The sequence below is a fragment of the Aquarana catesbeiana genome, linkage group LG01 (assembly GCF_042186555.1).
Source record: "Aquarana catesbeiana isolate 2022-GZ linkage group LG01, ASM4218655v1, whole genome shotgun sequence".
NCBI classification, from domain to species: Eukaryota; Metazoa; Chordata; class Amphibia; order Anura; family Ranidae; genus Aquarana; species Aquarana catesbeiana.
In genome coordinates, this window is record NC_133324.1 from 970,985,619 (window position 1) to 971,008,135 (window position 22,517).

Sequence of the window (22,517 nt, forward strand, 5' to 3'; positions counted from 1 at the left end):
CCTGTATACGGAGCCCCTCCTCTACCCCCAGTATCACTTCTATACTGAACCTCTCCTCTACCTCCAGGATCTTCTCTATACTGAGCCTCTCCTCTACCTCCAGTATCTCCTCTATACTGAGCCTCTCCTCTACCTCCAGTATCTCCTCTATACTGAGCCTCTCCAGTATCTCCTCTATACTGAGCCTCTCCTCTACCTCCAGTATCTCCTCTATAGTGAGCCTCTCCTCTACCCCCAGTATCTCCTCTATACTGAGCCTCTACTCTACCTCCAGTATCTCCTCTATACTGAGCCTCTTCTCTACCTCCAGTATCTCCTCTATACTGAGCCTCTCCTCTACCTCCAGTATCTCCTCTATACTGAGCCTATCCTCTACCTCCAGTATCTCCTCTGTACTGAGCCTCTCCTCTACCTACAGTATCTCATGTATACTGAGCCTCTCCTCTACCTCCAGTATCTCCTCTATACTGAACCTCTCCTCTACCTCCAGTATCTCCTCTATACTGAGCCCCTCCTCTACCTCCAGTATCTCCTCTATACTGAGCCTCTCCTCTACCTCCAGTATCTCCTCTATACTGAGCCTCTCCTCTACCTACAGTATCTCATGTATACTGAGCCTCTCCTCTACCTCCAGTATCTCCTCTATACTGAACCTCTCCTCTACCTCCAGTATCTCCTCTATACTGAGCCCCTGCTCTACCTCCAGTATCTCCTCTATACTGAGCCTCTCCTCTACCTCCAGTATCTCCTCTATACTGAGCCTCTCCTCAACCTCCAGTATCTCCTCTATACTGAGCCTCTCCTCTAACTCCAGTATCTCCTCTATACTGAGCCTCTCCTCTACCTCCAGTATCTCCTCTATACTGAGCCCCTCCTCTACCTCCAGTATCTCCTCTATACTGAGCCTCTCCTCTACCTCCAGTATCTCCTCTATACTGAGCCTCTCCTCAACCTCCAGTATCTCCTCTATACTGAGCCTCTCCTCTAACTCCGGTATCTCCTCTATACTGAGCCTCTCCTCTACCTCCAGTATCTCCTCTATACTGAGCCTCTCCTCTACCTCCAGTATCTCCTTTATACTGAGCCTCTACTCTACATCCAGTATCTCCTCTATACTGAGCCTCTTCTCTACCTCCAGTTGCTCCTCTATACTGAGCCTCTCCTCTATACTGAGCCCCTCCAGTATCTCCGGTATATTAAGCCTCTCCTGTACCTCCAGTATCTCCTGTATACTGAGCCCCTCCTCTACCTCCAGTATCACTTCTATACTGAACCTCTCCTCTACCTCCAGGATCTTCTCTATACTGAGCCTCTCCTCTACCTCCAGTATCTCCTCTATACTGAGCCTCTCCTCTACCTCCAGTATCTCCTCTATACTGAGCCTCTCCAGTATTTCCTCTATACTGAGCCTCTCCTCTACCTCCAGTATCTCCTCTATAGTGAGCCTCTCCTCTACCCCCAGTATCTCCTCTATACTGAGCCTCTACTCTACCTCCAGTATCTCCTCTATACTGAGCCTCTTCTCTACCTCCAGTATCTCCTCTATACTGAGCCTCTCCTCTACCTCCAGTATCTCCTCTATACTGAGCCTCTCCTCTACCTCCAGTATCTCCTCTGTACTGAGCCTCTCCTCTACCTACAGTATCTCATGTATACTGAGCCTCTCCTCTACCTCCAGTATCTCCTCTATACTGAACCTCTCCTCTACCTCCAGTATCTCCTCTATACTGAGCCCCTCCTCTACCTCCAGTATCTCCTCTATACTGAGCCTCTCCTCTACCTCCAGTATCTCCTCTATACTGAGCCTCTCCTCTACCTACAGTATCTCATGTATACTGAGCCTCTCCTCTACCTCCAGTATCTCCTCTATACTGAGCCTCTCCTCTACCTACAGTATCTCATGTATACTGAGCCTCTCCTCTACCTCCAGTATCTCCTCTATACTGAACCTCTCCTCTACCTCCAGTATCTCCTCTATACTGAGCCCCTGCTCTACCTCCAGTATCTCCTCTATACTGAGCCTCTCCTTTACCTCCAGTATCTCCTCTATACTGAGCCTCTCCTCAACCTCCAGTATCTCCTCTATACTGAGCCTCTCCTCTAACTCCAGTATCTCCTCTATACTGAGCCTCTCCTCTACCTCCAGTATCTCCTCTATACTGAGCCCCTCCTCTACCTCCAGTATCTCCTCTATACTGAGCCTCTCCTCTACCTCCAGTATCTCCTCTATACTGAGCCTCTCCTCAACCTCCAGTATCTCCTCTATACTGAGCCTCTCCTCTAACTCCGGTATCTCCTCTATACTGAGCCTCTCCTCTACCTCCAGTATCTCCTCTATACTGAGCCTCTCCTCTACCTCCAGTATCTCTTTTATACTGAGCCTCTACTCTACATCCAGTATCACCTCTATACTGAGCCTCTTCTCTACCTCCAGTTGCTCCTCTATACTGAGCCTCTCCTCTATACTGAGCCCCTCCAGTATCTCCGGTATATTAAGCCTCTCCTGTACCTCCAGTATCTCCTGTATACTGAGCCCCTCCTCTACCTCCAGTATCACTTCTATACTGAACCTCTCCTCTACCTCCAGGATCTTCTCTATACTGAGCCTCTCCTCTACCTCCAGTATCTCCTCTATACTGAGCCTCTCCTCTACCTCCAGTATCTCCTCTATACTGAGCCTTTCCTCTACCTCCAGTATGTCCTCTATACTGAGCCTCTCCTCTACCTCCAGTATCTCCTCTATACTGAACCTCTCCTCTACATCCAGTATCTCCTCTATACTGAGCTTCTCCTCTACCTCCAGTATCTCCTCTGTACTGAACCGCTCCTCTATCCCCAGTATCTCCTCTATACTGATCCTCTCCTCTACCTCCAGTATCTCCTCTATACTGATCCTCTCCTCTACCTCCAGTATCTCCTCTATACTGAGCCTCTCCTCTACCTCCAGTATGTCCTCTATACTGAGCCTCTCCTCTACCTCCAGTATGTCCTCTATACTGAGCCTCTCCTCTACCTTCAGTATCTCCTCTATACTGAGCCTCTCCTCTAACTCCAGTATCTCCTCTATACTGAGCCTGTCCTCTACCTCCAGTATCTCCTCTATACTGAGCCTCTCCTCTACCTCCAGTATCTCCTCTATACTGAGCCTCTCCTCTACCTCCAGTATCTCTTCTATACTGAGCCTCTCCTCTACCTCCAGTATCTCCTCTATACTGAGCCTCTCCTCTACCTCCAGTATCTCCTCTGTACTGAACCTCTCCTCTATCCCCAGTATCTCCTCTATACTGAGCCTCTCCTCTACCTCCAGTATCTCCTCTATACTGAGCCTCTCTTCTACCTCCAGTATGTCCTCTATACTGAGCCTCTCCTCTACCTCCAGTATCTCCTCTATACTGAACCTCTCCTCTACCCCCAGTATCTCCTCTATACTGAGCCTCTCCTCTACCTCCAGTATCTCCTCTATACTGAGCCTCTCCTCTACCTCCAGTATCTCCTCTATACTGAACCTCTCCTCTACCTCCAGTATCTCCTCTATACTGAGCCTCTCCTGTATCTCCAGTATCTCCTCTATACTGAGCCTCTCCTCTACCTCCAGTATCTCCTCTATACTGAGCCTCTCCTCTACCTCCAGTAACTCCTCAATACTGAGCCTCTCCTCTGCCTCCAGCATTTCCTCTGTACTGAGCCGCTCCTCTACTTCCAGTATCTCCTCTATACTGATCCTCTCCTCTACCTCCAGTATCTCCTCTTTACTGAGCCTCTCCTCTACCTCCAGTATCTCCTCTATACTGAGCCTCTCCTCTACCTCCAGTATGTCCTCTATACTGAGCCTCTCTTCTACCTCCAGTATCTCCTCTATACTGAACCTCTCCTCTACCTCCAGTATCTCCTCTATACTGAGCCTCTCCTCTATATTAAGTATCTCCTCTATACTGAGCCTCTCCTCTACCTCCAGTATGTCCTCTATACTGAGCCTCTCCTCTACCTCCAGTATCTCCTCTATACTGAACCTCTCCTCTACCTCCAGTATCTCCTCTATACTGAACCTCTCCTCTACCCCCAGTATCTCCTCTATACTGAGCCTCTCCTCTACCTCCAGTATCTCCTCTATACTGAGCCTCTCCTCTACCTCCAGTACCTCCTCTACCTCCAGTATGAGCCTCTCCTCTACCTCCAGTATCTCCTCTACCTCCAGTATGAGCCTCTCCTCTACCTCCAGTATCTCCCCTATACTGAGCCTTTCCTCTACCTCCAGTATCTCCTCTGTACTGAGCCTCTCCTCTACCTCCAGTATCTCCTCTATACTGAGCCTCTCCTCTACCTCCAGTATCTCCTCTATACTGAGCCTCTCCTCAACCTCCAGTATCTCCTCTATACTGAGCCTCTCCTCTACCTCCAGTATCTCTTCTGTACTGAACCTCTTCTCTATCCCCAGTATCTCCTCTATACTGAACCTCTCCTCTACCTCAAGTATCTCCTCTATACTGAGCCTCTCCTCTATATCCAGTATCTCCTCTACCTCCAGTATGAGCCTCTCCTCTACCTCCAGTATCTCCCCTATACTGAGCCTCTCCTCTACCTTCAGTATCTCCTCTATACTGAGCCTTTCCTCTACCTCCAGTATCTCCTCTGTACTGAGCCTCTCCTCTACCTCCAGTATCTCCTCTATACTGAGCCTCTCCTCTACCTCCAGTATCTCCTCTATACTGAGCCTCTCCTCTAACTCCAGTATCTCCTCTATACTGAGCCTCTCCTCTACCTCCAGTATCTCCTCTATACTGAGCCTCTACTCTACATCCAGTATCTCCTCTATACTGAGCCTCTTCTCTACCTCCAGTTGCTCCTCTATACTGAGCCTCTCCTCTACCTCCTGTATCTCCTCTATACTGAGCCTCTCCTCTACCTCCAGTATCTCCTCTATACTGAGCCTCTCCTCTACCTCCAGTATCTCCTCTATACTGAGCCTCTCCTCTACTTCCAGTATCTTCTCTATACTGAGCCTCTCCTCTACCTCCAGTATCTCCTCTGTACTGAACCTCTCCTCTATCCCCAGTATCTCCTCTATACTGAGCCTCTCCTCTACCTCAAGTATCTCCTCTATACTGAGCCTCTCCTCTACCTCCAGTATCTCCTTTATACTGAGCCTCTACTCTACATCCAGTATCTCCTCTATACTGAGCCTCTTCTCTACCTCCAGTTGCTCCTCTATACTGAGCCTCTCCTCTATACTGAGCCCCTCCAGTATCTCCGGTATATTAAGCCTCTCCTGTACCTCCAGTATCTCCTGTATACTGAGCCCCTCCTCTACCTCCAGTATCACTTCTATACTGAACCTCTCCTCTACCTCCAGGATCTTCTCTATACTGAGCCTCTCCTCTACCTCCAGTATCTCCTCTATACTGAGCCTCTCCTCTACCTCCAGTATCTCCTCTATACTGAGCCTTTCCTCTACCTCCAGTATGTCCTCTATACTGAGCCTCTCCTCTACCTCCAGTATCTCCTCTATACTGAACCTCTCCTCTACATCCAGTATCTCCTCTATACTGAGCCTCTCCTCTACCTCCAGTATCTCCTCTGTACTGAACCGCTCCTCTATCCCCAGTATCTCCTCTATACTGATCCTCTCCTCTACCTCCAGTATCTCCTCTATACTGATCCTCTCCTCTACCTCCAGTATCTCCTCTATACTGAGCCTCTCCTCTACCTCCAGTATGTCCTCTATACTGAGCCTCTCCTCTACCTCCAGTATGTCCTCTATACTGAGCCTCTCCTCTACCTTCAGTATCTCCTCTATACTGAGCCTCTCCTCTAACTCCAGTATCTCCTCTATACTGAGCCTGTCCTCTACCTCCAGTATCTCCTCTATACTGAGCCTCTCCTCTACCTCCAGTATCTCCTCTATACTGAGCCTCTCCTCTACCTCCAGTATCTCCTCTATACTGAGCCTCTCCTCTAACTCCAGTATCTCCTCTATACTGAGCCTCTCCTCTACCTCCAGTATCTCCTCTGTACTGAACCTCTCCTCTATCCCCAGTATCTCCTCTATACTGAGCCTCTCCTCTACCTCCAGTATCTCCTCTATACTGAGGCTCTCTTCTACCTCCAGTATGTCCTCTATACTGAGCCTCTCCTCTACCTCCAGTATCTCCTCTATACTGAACCTCTCCTCTACCCCCAGTATCTCCTCTATACTGAGCCTCTCCTCTACCTCCAGTATCTCCTCTATACTGAGCCTCTCCTCTACCTCCAGTATCTCCTCTATACTGAACCTCTCCTCTACCTCCAGTATCTCCTCTATACTGAGCCTCTCCTGTATCTCCAGTATCTCCTCTATACTGAGCCTCTCCTCTACCTCCAGTATCTCCTCTATACTGAGCCTCTCCTCTACCTCCAGTAACTCCTCTATACTGAGCCTCTCCTCTGCCTCCAGCATTTCCTCTGTACTGAGCCGCTCCTCTACTTCCAGTATCTCCTCTATACTGATCCTCTCCTCTACCTCCAGTATCTCCTCTTTACTGAGCCTCTCCTCTACCTCCAGTATCTCCTCTATACTGAGCCTCTCCTCTACCTCCAGTATGTCCTCTATACTGAGCCTCTCTTCTACCTCCAGTATCTCCTCTATACTGAACCTCTCCTCTACCTCCAGTATCTCCTCTATACTGAGCCTCTCCTCTATATCCAGTATCTCCTCTATACTGAGCCTCTCCTCTACCTCCAGTATGTCCTCTATACTGAGCCTCTCCTCTACCTCCAGTATCTCCTCTATACTGAACCTCTCCTCTACCCCCAGTATCTCCTCTATACTGAACCTCTCCTCTACCTCCAGTATCTCCTCTATACTGAGCCTCTCCTCTATATCCAGTATCTCCTCTATACTGAGCCTCTCCTCTACCTCCAGTATGTCCTCTATACTGAGCCTCTCCTCTACCTCCAGTATCTCCTCTATACTGAACCTCTCCTCTACCCCCAGTATCTCCTCTATACTGAGCCTCTCCTCTACCTCCAGTATCTCCTCTATACTGAGCCTCTCCTCTACCTCCAGTACCTCCTTTACCTCCAGTATGAGCCTCTCCTCTACCTCCAGTATCTCCTCTACCTCCAGTATGAGCCTCTCCTCTACCTCCAGTATCTCCCCTATACTGAGCCTCTCCTCTACCTCCAGTATCTCCTCTATACTGAGCCTTTCCTCTACCTCCAGTATCTCCTCTGTACTGAGCCTCTCCTCTACCTCCAGTATCTCCTCTATACTGAGCCTCTCCTCTACCTCCAGTATCTCCTCTATACTGAGCCTCTCCTCAACCTCCAGTATCTCCTCTATACTGAGCCTCTTCTCTACCTCCAGTATCTCTTCTGTACTGAACCTCTTCTCTATCCCCAGTATCTCCTCTATACTGAACCTCTCCTCTACCTCAAGTATCTCCTCTATACTGAGCCTCTCCTCTATATCCAGTATCTCCTCTACCTCCAGTATGAGCCTCTCCTCTACCTCCAGTATCTCCCCTATACTGAGCCTCTCCTCTACCTTCAGTATCTCCTCTATACTGAGCCTTTCCTCTACCTCCAGTATCTCCTCTGTACTGAGCCTCTCCTCTACCTCCAGTATCTCCTCTATACTGAGCCTCTCCTCTACCTCCAGTATCTCCTCTATACTGAGCCTCTCCTCTAACTCCAGTATCTCCTCTATACTGAGCCTCTCCTCTACCTCCAGTATCTCCTCTATACTGAGCCTCTACTCTACATCCAGTATCTCCTCTATACTGAGCCTCTTCTCTACCTCCAGTTGCTCCTCTATACTGAGCCTCTCCTCTACCTCCTGTATCTCCTCTATACTGAGCCTCTCCTCTACCTCCTGTATCTCCTCTATGCTGAGCCTCTCCTCTACTTCCAGTATCTCCTCTGTACTGATTCTCTCCTCTACCTCCAGTATCTCCTCTATACTGAGCCTCTCCTCTACCTCCAGTATCTCCTCTATACCGAGCCTCTCCTCTACCTCCAGTATCTCCTCTATACTGAGCCTCTCCTCTACCTCCAGTATCTCCTCTGTACTGAACCTCTCCTCTATCCCCAGTATCTCCTCTATACTGAGCCTCTCCTCTACCTCCAGTATCTCCTCTATACTGAGCCTCTCCTCTACCTCCAGTATCTCCTCTATACTGAGCCTCTCCTCTATCCCCAGTATCTCCTCTATACTGAGCCTCTCCTCTACCCCCAGTATCTCCTCTATACTGAGCCTCTCCTCTACCTCCAGTATCTCCTCTATACTGAGCCTCTCCTCTACTTCCAGTATCTTCTCTATACTGAGCCTCTCCTCTACCTCCAGTATCTCCTCTGTACTGAACCTCTCCTCTATCCCCAGTATCTCCTCTATACTGAGCCTCTCCTCTACCTCAAGTATCTCCTCTATACTGAGCCTCTCCTCTACCTCCAGTATCTCCTCTATACTGAGCCTCTCCTCTATCCCCAGTATCTCCTCTATACTGAGCCTCTCCTCTACCCCCAGTATCTCCTCTATACTGAGCCTCTCCTCTACCTCCAGTATCTCCTCTATACTGAGCCTCTCCTCTACTTCCAGTATCTTCTCTATACTGAGCCTCTCCTCTACCTCCAGTATCTCCTCTGTACTGAACCTCTCCTCTATCCCCAGTATCTCCTCTATACTGAGCCTCTCCTCTACCTCAAGTATCTCCTCTATACTGAGCCTCTCTTCTACCTCCAGTATGTCCTCTATACTGAGCCTCTCCTCTACCCCCAGTATCTCCTCTATACTGAGCCTCTCCTCTATCTCCAGTATCTCCTCTATACTGAGCCTCTCCTCTACCTCCAGTATCTCCTCTATACTGAGCCTCTCCTCTACCTCCAGTATCTCCTCTATACTGAGCCTCTCCTCTACCTCCAGTATCTCCTCTGTACTGAACCTCTCCTCTATCCCCAGTATCTCCTCTATACTGAGCCTCTCCTCTACCTCCAGTATCTCCTCTATACTGAGGCTCTCTTCTACCTCCAGTATGTCCTCTATACTGAGCCTCTCCTCTACCTCCAGTATCTCCTCTATACTGAACCTCTCCTCTACCCCCAGTATCTCCTCTATACTGAGCCTCTCCTCTACCTCCAGTATCTCCTCTATACTGAGCCTCTCCTCTACCTCCAGTATCTCCTCTATACTGAACCTCTCCTCTACCTCCAGTATCTCCTCTATACTGAGCCTCTCCTGTATCTCCAGTATCTCCTCTATACTGAGCCTCTCCTCTACCTCCAGTATCTCCTCTATACTGAGCCTCTCCTCTACCTCCAGTAACTCCTCTATACTGAGCCTCTCCTCTGCCTCCAGCATTTCCTCTGTACTGAGCCGCTCCTCTACTTCCAGTATCTCCTCTATACTGATCCTCTCCTCTACCTCCAGTATCTCCTCTTTACTGAGCCTCTCCTCTACCTCCAGTATCTCCTCTATACTGAGCCTCTCCTCTACCTCCAGTATGTCCTCTATACTGAGCCTCTCTTCTACCTCCAGTATCTCCTCTATACTGAACCTCTCCTCTACCTCCAGTATCTCCTCTATACTGAGCCTCTCCTCTATATCCAGTATCTCCTCTATACTGAGCCTCTCCTCTACCTCCAGTATGTCCTCTATACTGAGCCTCTCCTCTACCTCCAGTATCTTCTCTATACTGAACCTCTCCTCTACCCCCAGTATCTCCTCTATACTGAACCTCTCCTCTACCTCCAGTATCTCCTCTATACTGAGCCTCTCCTCTATATCCAGTATCTCCTCTATACTGAGCCTCTCCTCTACCTCCAGTATGTCCTCTATACTGAGCCTCTCCTCTACCTCCAGTATCTCCTCTATACTGAACCTCTCCTCTACCTCTAGTATCTCCTCTATACTGAGCCTCTCCTCTACCTCCAGTACCTCCTCTACCTCCAGTATGAGCCTCTCCCCTACCTCCAGTATCTCCTCTACCTCCAGTATGAGCCTCTCCTCTACCTCCAGTATCTCCCCTATACTGAGCCTCTCCTCTACCTCCAGTATCTCCTCTATACTGAGCCTTTCCTCTACCTCCAGTATCTCCTCTGTACTGAGCCTCTCCTCTACCTCCAGTATCTCCTCTATACTGAGCCTCTCCTCTACCTCCAGTATCTCCTCTATACTGAGCCTCTCCTCAACCTCCAGTATCTCCTCTATACTGAGCCTCTCCTCTACCTCCAGTATCTCTTCTGTACTGAACCTCTTCTCTATCCCCAGTATCTCCTCTATACTGAACCTCTCCTCTACCTCAAGTATCTCCTCTATACTGAGCCTCTCCTCTATATCCAGTATCTCCTCTACCTCCAGTATGAGCCTCTCCTCTACCTCCAGTATCTCCTCTACCTCCAGTATGAGCCTCTCCTCTACCTCCAGTATCTCCCCTATACTGAGCCTCTCCTCTACCTCCAGTATCTCCTCTATACTGAGCCTTTCCTCTACCTCCAGTATCTCCTCTGTACTGAGCCTCTCCTCTACCTCCAGTATCTCCTCTATACTGAGCCTCTCCTCTACCTCCAGTATCTCCTCTATACTGAGCCTCTCCTCAACCTCCAGTATCTCCTCTATACTGAGCCTCTTCTCTACCTCCAGTATCTCTTCTGTACTGAACCTCTTCTCTATCCCCAGTATCTCCTCTATACTGAACCTCTCCTCTACCTCAAGTATCTCCTCTATACTGAGCCTCTCCTCTATATCCAGTATCTCCTCTACCTCCAGTATGAGCCTCTCCTCTACCTCCAGTATCTCCCCTATACTGAGCCTCTCCTCTACCTTCAGTATCTCCTCTATACTGAGCCTTTCCTCTACCTCCAGTATCTCCTCTGTACTGAGCCTCTCCTCTACCTCCAGTATCTCCTCTATACTGAGCCTCTCCTCTACCTCCAGTATCTCCTCTATACTGAGCCTCTCCTCTAACTCCAGTATCTCCTCTATACTGAGCCTCTCCTCTACCTCCAGTATCTCCTCTATACTGAGCCTCTACTCTACATCCAGTATCTCCTCTATACTGAGCCTCTTCTCTACCTCCAGTTGCTCCTCTATACTGAGCCTCTCCTCTACCTCCTGTATCTCCTCTATACTGAGCCTCTCCTCTACCTCCTGTATCTCCTCTATGCTGAGCCTCTCCTCTACTTCCAGTATCTCCTCTGTACTGATTCTCTCCTCTACCTCCAGTATCTCCTCTATACTGAGCCTCTCCTCTACCTCCAGTATCTCCTCTATACCGAGCCTCTCCTCTACCTCCAGTATCTCCTCTATACTGAGCCTCTCCTCTACCTCCAGTATCTCCTCTGTACTGAACCTCTCCTCTATCCCCAGTATCTCCTCTATACTGAGCCTCTCCTCTACCTCCAGTATCTCCTCTATACTGAGCCTCTCCTCTACCTCCAGTATCTCCTCTATACTGAGCCTCTCCTCTATCCCCAGTATCTCCTCTATACTGAGCCTCTCCTCTACCCCCAGTATCTCCTCTATACTGAGCCTCTCCTCTACCTCCAGTATCTCCTCTATACTGAGCCTCTCCTCTACTTCCAGTATCTTCTCTATACTGAGCCTCTCCTCTACCTCCAGTATCTCCTCTGTACTGAACCTCTCCTCTATCCCCAGTATCTCCTCTATACTGAGCCTCTCCTCTACCTCAAGTATCTCCTCTATACTGAGCCTCTCTTCTACCTCCAGTATGTCCTCTATACTGAGCCTCTCCTCTACCCCCAGTATCTCCTCTATACTGAGCCTCTCCTCTATCTCCAGTATCTCCTCTATACTGAGCCTCTCCTCTACCTCCAGTATCTCCTCTATACTGAGCCTCTCCTCTACCTCCAGTATCTCCTCTATACTGAGCCTCTCCTCTACCTCCAGTAACTCCTCTATACTGAGCCTCTCCTCTGCCTCCAGCATTTCCTCTGTACTGAGCCGCTCCTCTACTTCCAGTATCTCCTCTATACTGATCCTCTCCTCTACCTCCAGTATCTCCTCTTTACTGAGCCTCTCCTCTACCTCCAGTATCTCCTCTATACTGAGCCTCTCCTCTACCTCCAGTATGTCCTCTATACTGAGCCTCTCTTCTACCTCCAGTATCTCCTCTATACTGAACCTCTCCTCTACCTCCAGTATCTCCTCTATACTGAGCCTCTCCTCTATATCCAGTATCTCCTCTATACTGAGCCTCTCCTCTACCTCCAGTATGTCCTCTATACTGAGCCTCTCCTCTACCTCCAGTATCTCCTCTATACTGAACCTCTCCTCTACCCCCAGTATCTCCTCTATACTGAACCTCTCCTCTACCTCCAGTATCTCCTCTATACTGAGCCTCTCCTCTATATCCAGTATCTCCTCTATACTGAGCCTCTCCTCTACCTCCAGTATGTCCTCTATACTGAGCCTCTCCTCTACCTCCAGTATCTCCTCTATACTGAACCTCTCCTCTACCTCTAGTATCTCCTCTATACTGAGCCTCTCCTCTACCTCCAGTACCTCCTCTACCTCCAGTATGAGCCTCTCCCCTACCTCCAGTATCTCCTCTACCTCCAGTATGAGCCTCTCCTCTACCTCCAGTATCTCCCCTATACTGAGCCTCTCCTCTACCTCCAGTATCTCCTCTATACTGAGCCTTTCCTCTACCTCCAGTATCTCCTCTGTACTGAGCCTCTCCTCTACCTCCAGTATCTCCTCTATACTGAGCCTCTCCTCTACCTCCAGTATCTCCTCTATACTGAGCCTCTCCTCAACCTCCAGTATCTCCTCTATACTGAGCCTCTCCTCTACCTCCAGTATCTCTTCTGTACTGAACCTCTTCTCTATCCCCAGTATCTCCTCTATACTGAACCTCTCCTCTACCTCAAGTATCTCCTCTATACTGAGCCTCTCCTCTATATCCAGTATCTCCTCTACCTCCAGTATGAGCCTCTCCTCTACCTCCAGTATCTCCCCTATACTGAGCCTCTCCTCTACCTTCAGTATCTCCTCTATACTGAGCCTTTCCTCTACCTCCAGTATCTCCTCTGTACTGAGCCTCTCCTCTACCTCCAGTATCTCCTCTATACTGAGCCTCTCCTCTACCTCCAGTATCTCCTCTATACCGAGCCTCTCCTCTACCTCCAGTATCTCCTCTATACTGAGCCTCTCCTCTACCTCCAGTATCTCCTCTGTACTGAACCTCTCCTCTATCCCCAGTATCTCCTCTATACTGAGCCTCTCCTCTACCTCCAGTATCTCCTCTATACTGAGCCTCTCCTCTACCTCCAGTATCTCCTCTATACTGAGCCTCTCCTCTACTTCCAGTATCTTCTCTATACTGAGCCTCTCCTCTACCTCCAGTATCTCCTCTGTACTGAACCTCTCCTCTATCCCCAGTATCTCCTCTATACTGAGCCTCTCCTCTACCTCAAGTATCTCCTCTATACTGAGCCTCTCTTCTACCTCCAGTATGTCCTCTATACTGAGCCTCTCCTCTACCTCCAGTATCTCCTCTATACTGAACCTCTCCTCTACCCCCAGTATCTCCTCTATACTGAGCCTCTCCTCTATCTCCAGTATCTCCTCTATACTGAGCCTCTCCTCTGCCTCCAGCATTTCCTCTATACTGAGCCGCTCCTCTACTTCCAGTATCTCCTCTATACTGATCCTCTCCTCTACCTCCAGTATCTTCTCTTTACTGAGCCTCTCCTCTACTTCCAGTATCTCCTCTATACTGAGCCTCTCCTCTACCTCCAGTATGTCCTCTATACTGAGCCTCTCTTTTACCTCCAGTATCTCCTCTATACTGAACCTCTCCTGTACCTCCAGTATCTCCTCTATACTGAGCCTCTCCTCTATATCCAGTATCTCCTCTATACTGAGCCTCTCCTCTACCTCCAGTATCTCCTCTATACTGAGCCTCTCCTTTACCTCCAGTATCTCCTCTATACTGAGCCTCTCCTCTACCTCCAGTATGTCCTCTATACTGATCCTCTCCTCTACCTCCAGTATCTCCTCTATACTGAACCTCTCCTCTACCCCCAGTATCTCCTCTATACTGAGCCTCTCCTCTACCTCCAGTATCTCCTCTATACTGAGCCTCTCCTCTACCTCCAGTATGTCCTCTATACTGATCCTCTCCTCTACCTCCAGTATCTCCTCTATACTGAACCTCTCTTCTACCCCCAGTATCTCCTCTATACTGAGCCTCTCCTCTACCTCCAGTATCTCCTCTATACTGAGCCTCTCCTCTACCTCCAGGATCTCCTCTATACTGAGCCTCTCCTCTACCTCCAGGATCTCCTCTATACTGAGCCTCTCCTCTACCTCCAGGATCTCCTCTATACTGAGCCTCTCCTCTTCCTTTTGTATTCCCTGTGTACTAAGTGTCACCGATATCTCAAGTATGTCCTATACACTCAATAAATCAAACGAAGGTGTTCTGTTTTATTAAATGACACTCATTTCATAAAATAGACACATGTACAAAAATAAACAAAAATATCATTCCACACCCCACAAATATATGAAACAAGGCAGACCAAACTGCAATAAATATACTTCAATACCGACTAATTAAAAGAGAAATCCATGTGTAAATAGTACATAATAAAACATATTTCATAAGTCTATACTCCTTATGTAGTCCATTATTGTGCAAAACAAAGTGACAAATTACACTATATTGCCAAAAGTATTTTGACGCCTGCCTTTACACGCACATGAACTTTAATGGCATCCCAGTCTTAGTCCGTAGGGTTCAATATTAAGTTGGCCCACCCTTTGCAGCTATAACAGCTTCAACTCTTCTGGGAAGGCTGTCCACAAGGTTTAGGAGGGTGTCTATGGGAATGTTTGACCATTCTTCCAGAAGGGCATTTGTGAGGTCAGGCACTGATGTTGGATGAGAAGGTCTGGCTCGCTGTCTCCACTCAAATTCATCCCAAAGGTGTTCTATCGGTTTGAGGTTAGGACTCAGTGCAGGCCAGTCAAGTTCCCCCACCCCAAACTTGCTCATCCATGTCTTTATGGACCTTGCTTTGTGCACTGGTCCAAATCATGTGGTGGAGGGAGGGGGGTTATGGTGTGGGGTTGTTTTTCAGATGTTGGGATTGGCCTTAGTTCCAGTAAAGGGAACTCTTAGGGCATCAGCATACCAAGACATTTTTGACAATTTCATGCTCCCAACTTTGTGGGAACAGTTTGGGGACGGCCCCTTCCTGTTCCATCATGACTGCCCACCAGTGCACAAAGCAAGGTCCATAAAGACATGGATGAGCAAGTCTTTTTTTGGAGAGGAGTTCTTCATATCTGAAGGAGCACATGCTCCTCAAACGTGTCGCCGCCGCATCAGGGAAGTGATGCCACCCCCCGCTCTGCCAGTGCATTCCAGGGACCAGGAAGCGTTGGTATCCACCGGCGCCGGCCTCCAGCAATACCTGACATACGGTCACGTCCCTTGTGGATCCCCCAGACTATGCTGCTGAGGACCACCCTACCCAGTGCCATGAGCTTCATGCTTGCTTTTTATGCTACATTTGTGAGTATTTTTTCATTTTTAATAAATACCGTCTAGTAGCTACACTTAGAAGGTGCCTGTGCTTCTTTCTGCATTTATAATGAATGGTGGATGTTGCGAATGCAGTAACACAATAAAATGTATATCTGTGTACTGCCAAATGACGTTCATGCACTGTTTTTTGACAGCTCAACACATTGCAATGCACATTAGTGTGTTGCTCTGTTCTGCAATGCATGTCCACCTGCAGGTGTGTGGGGGTGCCATTCATTCACAATGCACCAATGCATTTAACCACTTAAGGACTGAGCCTCTTTCTGAGATTTGTTGTTTACAAGTTAAAATCAGGTTTTTTTTGCTAGAAAATTACTTAGAACCCCTAAAACATTATACATTTTTTTCTAACACCCTAGAGAATAAAATGGCAGTCGCTGCAATACCTACTGGCAAACCATATTTGCGCACCAGTCTTACAAGCGCAAGTCTTTTTTTTGGAAAAAATACACTTTTTTTTAATTAAAAAATAAGAAACAGTAAAGTTAGCCCAATTTTTTTTTATAATGTGAAAGATAATGTTACGCTGAGTAAATTGATACCCAACATGTCACGCTTCAAAATTGCGCCCGCTCGACTCAATAGGCGACGTTTAAAAAATTCTACAGGTGCATATTCTGAGTTACAGAGGAGGTCTAGGGCTAGAATTATTGCTCTCGCTCTACCAATTGTGGCGATACCTCACATGTGTGGTTTGACCACCGTTTTCATATGCGGGCGCTACTCACGTATGCGTTCGCTTATGCACGTGAGCTCGACAGGACGGGGCGCATTTACATTTTTTTTTTCCTTATTTATTTTACCTTTTTGATTTTTTATGTTTACACTGTTCTTTTAAAAAAAAAATGTGTCACTTTTATTCCTATTACAAGGAATGTAAACATCCCTTGTAATAGAAAAAAAAGCATGACAGGACCTCTTAAATGTGAGATCTGGGGTCAAAAAGACCTCAGATCTCATATTTACACTAAAATGCAATATAAAGAAAAAATTTGTCATTTGAAAAAAAATGGCCCTTTAAGAGCTACGGGCGGAAGTGAAGTTATGACGTCGCTTCCACTCTGCAATGGTATGAATACGGCTGGGGGCCATCTTCCCCTCACTCCTCTCCATGCCACTAATGTGAGTTGATCCGATCTCCTCCGCCACTGCCTGCGGCATTGGTAAGCGGTGGAGGACACCGGAGCGCGGTGGAAGGGGGGCCCCTACCCCGCCGCCAATAAAAGTGACCTTGCGGCGAATCCGCTGCAGAAACCACTAATATCACGGACCGGATCGCCACCCGAAGAAGAGGATACCAGGGTTATGGTAGATAGCTGCTGCCATAACAACGATATTCCTCTTCAAAGTTAGGACGTATATCGGCGTGCGGCGGTCCGGAATTGGTTAACGTGTGTTGCTGTGCAATGTGGATATGAATGGTAAGGGGTCTGTTACTGCAATGAGAGAAATCCATGAACATTTTTCTGTTATGCAATTCACCGCAGAGCACCACCATATGCTGCAAGGAAGGTGACCTGTCTTCGTGCATTGGGATGCCGTTCATTGCAGCAATGGATGTAACAAGAGCTGCTGTGTATGTGTCTCCACATTGTGGACGTGTAAATAGGCCTCTAATGATGTATAGATAATTACAGAACTACATGAATTTGTGTCCTATTATATCTGAGTTCAGCTATATTCACAGAAATCGTATCCTGTTGGTACAATGAGGTAAATGTTCTCCTCGTTCCTCTCTTTCAGCTCGGCACCGTTGTACACCACCATCACCACCTTCACCATCATGGTCTCCCTCATTGTGCTTCTGCTCATTCTGGCTGGCTACTCCCTCGGTCAAAGGACAAAGAGAAACGCACAAAGTAAGGAGGAAATGCCGGATGTTCTTCCAAAATTAGAAAATCAGAAAATTCAAAAGAACGAAAATAAGAGCGAAAATTCAAAAATGTGAAAATCTGAAAAAATAACTAACTAATAATATCTTAACTATTACTAACTATTAAATTATAGGTATTTAGGTATATAACTAACTAACTATTAAATTATAAGTATTTAGGTATATATATATAGATATCTATATATATATATCTATATATATATATAGATATATATATATAGATATCTATATATATATATAGATATATCTATATATATATATAGATATATATATATATATCTATATATATATATATAGATATATATATACCTAAATATAGGTATAGGAATTTCCTTTCAAATTTGTCCATTAGTGAGCGTAACGAATACGAATTTATCTGAAGTTACGAATCCTCCGTAATAACGAATGCCGCATCTAAACGAAGGGAATGTAACAAATTAATAATAATAAATAACAATAATAAAAACGTATAATTATTTATTATTATTTTGTTCCGTTCCATTTGTTTAGATGCGGCATTCTTTATTTCGGATAATTCATAACTTCAGATATATTTGTATTTCGTTATTTTCACTAACAGACAAATTTGAAAGGAAATTCCAATACCTATAATTTAATAGTTATTATTAGTTAGTTATTATTTTGAATTTTGGGATTTTCGTTCTTCCGAATTTTCCTTTCTTATTTTTGGGTTTTACGAAATTTACAAATTCCGAATAATCTGAACTTGTTTATTAGCAGTGCACATGTCTACTATACAGTCCCACTAATGAACGCAAAAGCAGACTGGTGACAGTACTGGCAGTGCGACAATCATATCAACCAAACTGGGGTTCATTTCATCTAAGATAAGAGCTGATTTTGGATTGGGTAATATGGATGGCGGCACACATCATGGTCGCTCTTTGACGGTATCCATGGGCGTATAAAATGAATACGCGAAGGACGATCGGTGTTGGGTGAACAATCTTATCTGTATAGGACAAATTTTGTACAGCGCAATCATCAGTAAAATAGTAATATAACATACATAAATCACAATATAAGTGTAAAAAGAAAAAGGAAAAAAAGAAAAAGTCTCTTAATATTCGAGTATATCAACACAATTCACTTCTTCTTCCCAGAAACGTGAAAAAAAACAAAACCTTTCAAAACTAGAAAGAAAAATCAAATAAATCCTTAGATCAACGATCACAATAAATCAAAAACAGGCGCTTGTACAATCCACCAACAGTGCTCTCTAGCAGCTCACCTCCAGCTCCTGTTTTACCAGAGAGTCAAAGCATACAGTTCCCCTTGAGGGATAAATGGAGATCTGTGCGGATGGATGGATGGATGGATATCCTTATGGCTTTCACAGCTCAGCTCTCTCCTTCGTGGATGTTCACATGTAATAGCCATATAAAACAGAAAACATACCTCCCTGTAAAAAAATATTTTATTGTCATAAAATTTTAAATGAAACGTCCCACACTCCGTGTGAGTGCTTTCATCATATAACTCCAGTCTGAATATAGATATCAGATATTCCAAACTGCTGACAACCAATAACTAGGCAGTACTCGTATTGGTTGCTCAACACAAACTGTTTATTGAAACACAGGTACACAGAAGTAACACTCCCTTTGCATTCAGACTGTCCAATCAACAGGGAGAGGAGAGATACCTTTGACTGTGCTCCCATCTAATCTAACTCTGTTCCGCCCTATATTACATCCAGCCCTTGCAACTACCTTACTATGGTTATTTTTACAACCTGGTGAGTTGCTTTACCTTAACATATGCCACTGTGGTGGGCATGGTGTTTTGCCTTTCACACTGTCCGCACTTCCCCTTTCTTCCCCCCCCCCCTCCACACTGTCCGCACTTCCTCTTTCTTCTCCCCCCCCTCCTCCACACTACTTTGCTTTCACTTCTATTACTCCATCACCATCTAACCCCCCCCCTTCCCTCACACCCCTTGGTTTCCCCTTTTCCTCTTCTCCCCCTTTCCTCCCCCCCTTTTTTGTCCTCACTTATTTCCTCACTTTCATAGTCTCACTTCTTTATTTTCTGTTGCTCCCTGTCCTGTCCTCCCCTACCTCTTCCCTTTCCTTTTCCCCCCTCCCCCCTTTTTTTTCACCCCATATTCTGTCCCCTTTCTGTTTAGGTTTCCCTCCCTTCCCCTTCCCCTCCCTTTTATGTCCTGTCCCAGTACTCTCCCCTATCCCCTTCCTCCTGCCCCTTCCTCTTCCATTATCCCCTTCCCTTTACCCCTGTCTCTCTGGTTCCTACCCTTTCCTCCCTGGCTTGCTGTTTTCCTCTCCCCTCCCCCTGTCCCCACTCTCCCCTCCTCTGGCCCTTCCTTCTCCTTCTTCCTTCTCTTTTTTCCCCCTCTTTCCCCCCTTCCCCCTTTTCCTTTTTTCATTCCTTTTCCTTCTCCCTCTTGTCTTTCCTTTCTTTTTTCCCCCTCCTTCCCTCTTCATCCCCCCCCCCCTTTTTCCCTTGGTAATTTCTTCCCACCTCCCTTCCCCCTCATCCCAGTTGTCCCTTCCCTCACTTCTTTTGTCATCCTCATCCTGTCCCCGCCCCCTTCCCTCCCCACCTTTCCCTCCCTCTTCCCCCCTCCCTTCCCCTCCCCCATTCGGTCCCACAGCAGCACCATCTTGGTTCCTCCACCACTGTACTACACCACCTTTTTATAAAAACTTTTTTATACCCCAACCTTTATTATTACCTTCTAATCAGAGATTGTCATTCACAATCCCCCTTGTCCGCCGCGGGGGGAATTTGTCGGGTCCTGTCGCTAGTCGGTTTTGTCCAATCGGATGAGCAGGTCTTTCTACTTTAACATTGATTGTGGTATGTTGTTAAAATTTATTTTGCTCCATAAATATGTTTTGTCTTAATGTATTATCTATTTCATAGACCACTCCTCCTGAAGAAGCGGTTTAGACCGTGAAACCGGTAGAGGAAACAACCTATACTCCATTCCAATAGAAACTCTACGGGGGAAACCTTTAGTAGTTAGTTATTTGTGGTGTATACTTTTTTAATAATATTTTTGTATGGTTTCTATGTATTAAAATTTGATTTTTATCACATTAATCTTGTCATTGTATCAGTACCGAGATAGTCCATTCAATCACTTTAGGTGGTCATATGTGTTGGTCAGCGTGAGCAACTGCCCTCATATTTCGACCTTCCTAATTTTCGAATACGCGAAGAACAATTAGTGTTGGGTGAACATTCTTATCTGTATAGGATAAATTTAGTACAGCGCAATCATCAGTAAAGTAGTAATATAACATACATAAAACACAATATAAATGTAACAAAAAGAAAAAGTCTCTTAATATTCGATCATATCAACACAATTCACGTCTTCTTCCCAGAAATGTGAAAACAACAAAACCTTTCAAAACTAGAAAGAAAAATCAAATAAATCCTTAGATCAACGATCACAATAAATCAAAAACAGGTGCTCTTGAAATCCACCACCAGTGCTCTCTAGCAGCTCACCTACAGCTCCTGCTTTACCAGAGAGTCAAAGCATACAGTTCCCCTTGAGGGATAAATGGAGATCTGTGCGTGTGGATGGATGGATATCCTTATGGCTTTCACAGCTCAGCTCTCTCCTTCGTGGATGTTCACAGGTAATACCAGCCATATAAAACAGAAACCATACCTCTCTGTAAAAAAATATTTGATTGTCATAAAATCTGTAATGAAACGTCCCACACTCCGCGTGAGGCAGTACTTGTTTTGGTTGCTCAACATGAACTGTTTTCTGAAACACAGGTACACAGAGGTAACCCTCCCTTTGCATTCAGGCTGTACAATGAGCAGGGAGAGGAGAGCTGTTGGAGGAATTCCCCCCTCCCTCCTCACAGCAATCACACATACACATCACATAATACCCAAGGCAGACAGACACAATAGAACAATGGAATACAGCCACACCCCAAAAGACCCAGAAAAGAGTCCCCAATAGAATGAGACAATATATATATATTAGGGATGAGCTTCGTGTTCGAGTCGAACCCATGTTCGACTCGAACATCGGCTGTTCGGTCGTTCGCCGAATTGCGAACGATATGGGCCGTTCGCGCCAAATTCATGTGGCGCGTCACGACCCATAATTCACTGCGGCATCGCAGTGCATTGCTTGCTGATGATTGGCCAAGCATGCACTATGACCCGCATGCTTGGCCAATCACAGAGCCGCCTGAACAGAGAGCCGTAATTGGCCAAAGCCAAGGAGGCTTTGGCCAATTATGGCTCAGGGGATTTAGTACACGCCCCACACTATATAAGGCCGCCTGCACGGCGGCCCTGTGCAGTGTGTTCCGGTGTGCTTAGAGAGAGAGAGAGACAGTGTCATTTCATTTGAGTTAGCTAGATTAGACAGGACAGTCAGTCAGTTAGCTGCACTTAAAGTGTATTGTGTATATATATGCATCCCAGGTGTTGCATATATATATATACACTGTATTCAGTTTAGCTAGATCCGTTCCTGTTATCTTCTAGACTATTTACATTTAGTGCAGTGCGTCCTGCTCACAGTGTTCAGCTAGATCCGTTCCTGTTATCTTCCTACTGACAGGCAGGCTTGTCTTGTTACAGTATATAAAGCTACCTGAAGAAAATTACTGGTGTTCTTTTGATCCTATTAGTACCACGGTCAGGCAGCTAGACTATTTACATTTAGTGCAGTGCGTCCTGCTCACAGTGTTCAGCTAGATCCGTTCCTGTTATCTTTCTACTGACAGGCAGGCTTGTCTTGTTACAGTATATAAAGCTACCTGAAGAAAATTACTGGTGTTCTTTTGATCCTATTAGTACCACAGTCAGGCAGCTAGACTATTTACAGTTAGTGCAGTGCGTCCTGCTCACAGTGTTCAGCTAAACCTACAAGTTAGTGGGGTGCGTCCACCTCACAGTGTTCAGCTAAAGCTACCTGTAGAAGGTTGGTGGTGTTCTCATACTACAGGCAGGCAGTTGATTTTGCTAGCTGCAGTATATATATATTTATATATATATATCCCAGCTTAGTGCAGCTACAGGCTATTAGTATGTCTGGAAGGCCAAGAAGG

The 22,517-nt window shown here is 46.4% G+C and overlaps 1 protein-coding gene across 1 annotated transcript in view; it reads left to right on the forward strand.

Annotated features, from left to right (window-relative positions):
• The window catches only part of LOC141122958 (uncharacterized), a 76,182-nt gene extending 55,653 nt beyond the window's left edge, over positions 1 to 20,529 (forward strand). Inside the window, exons 8-9 of the mRNA XM_073612019.1 lie at positions 17,292 to 17,407; positions 20,350 to 20,529. Of these exons, the coding sequence (XP_073468120.1) occupies positions 17,292 to 17,407; positions 20,350 to 20,363 (130 nt within the window). The 3' untranslated portion in view covers positions 20,364 to 20,529. The remainder of the gene's footprint in view (positions 1 to 17,291; positions 17,408 to 20,349) is intronic.
• The last annotated feature ends 1,988 nt before the right edge of the window (positions 20,530 to 22,517 follow it).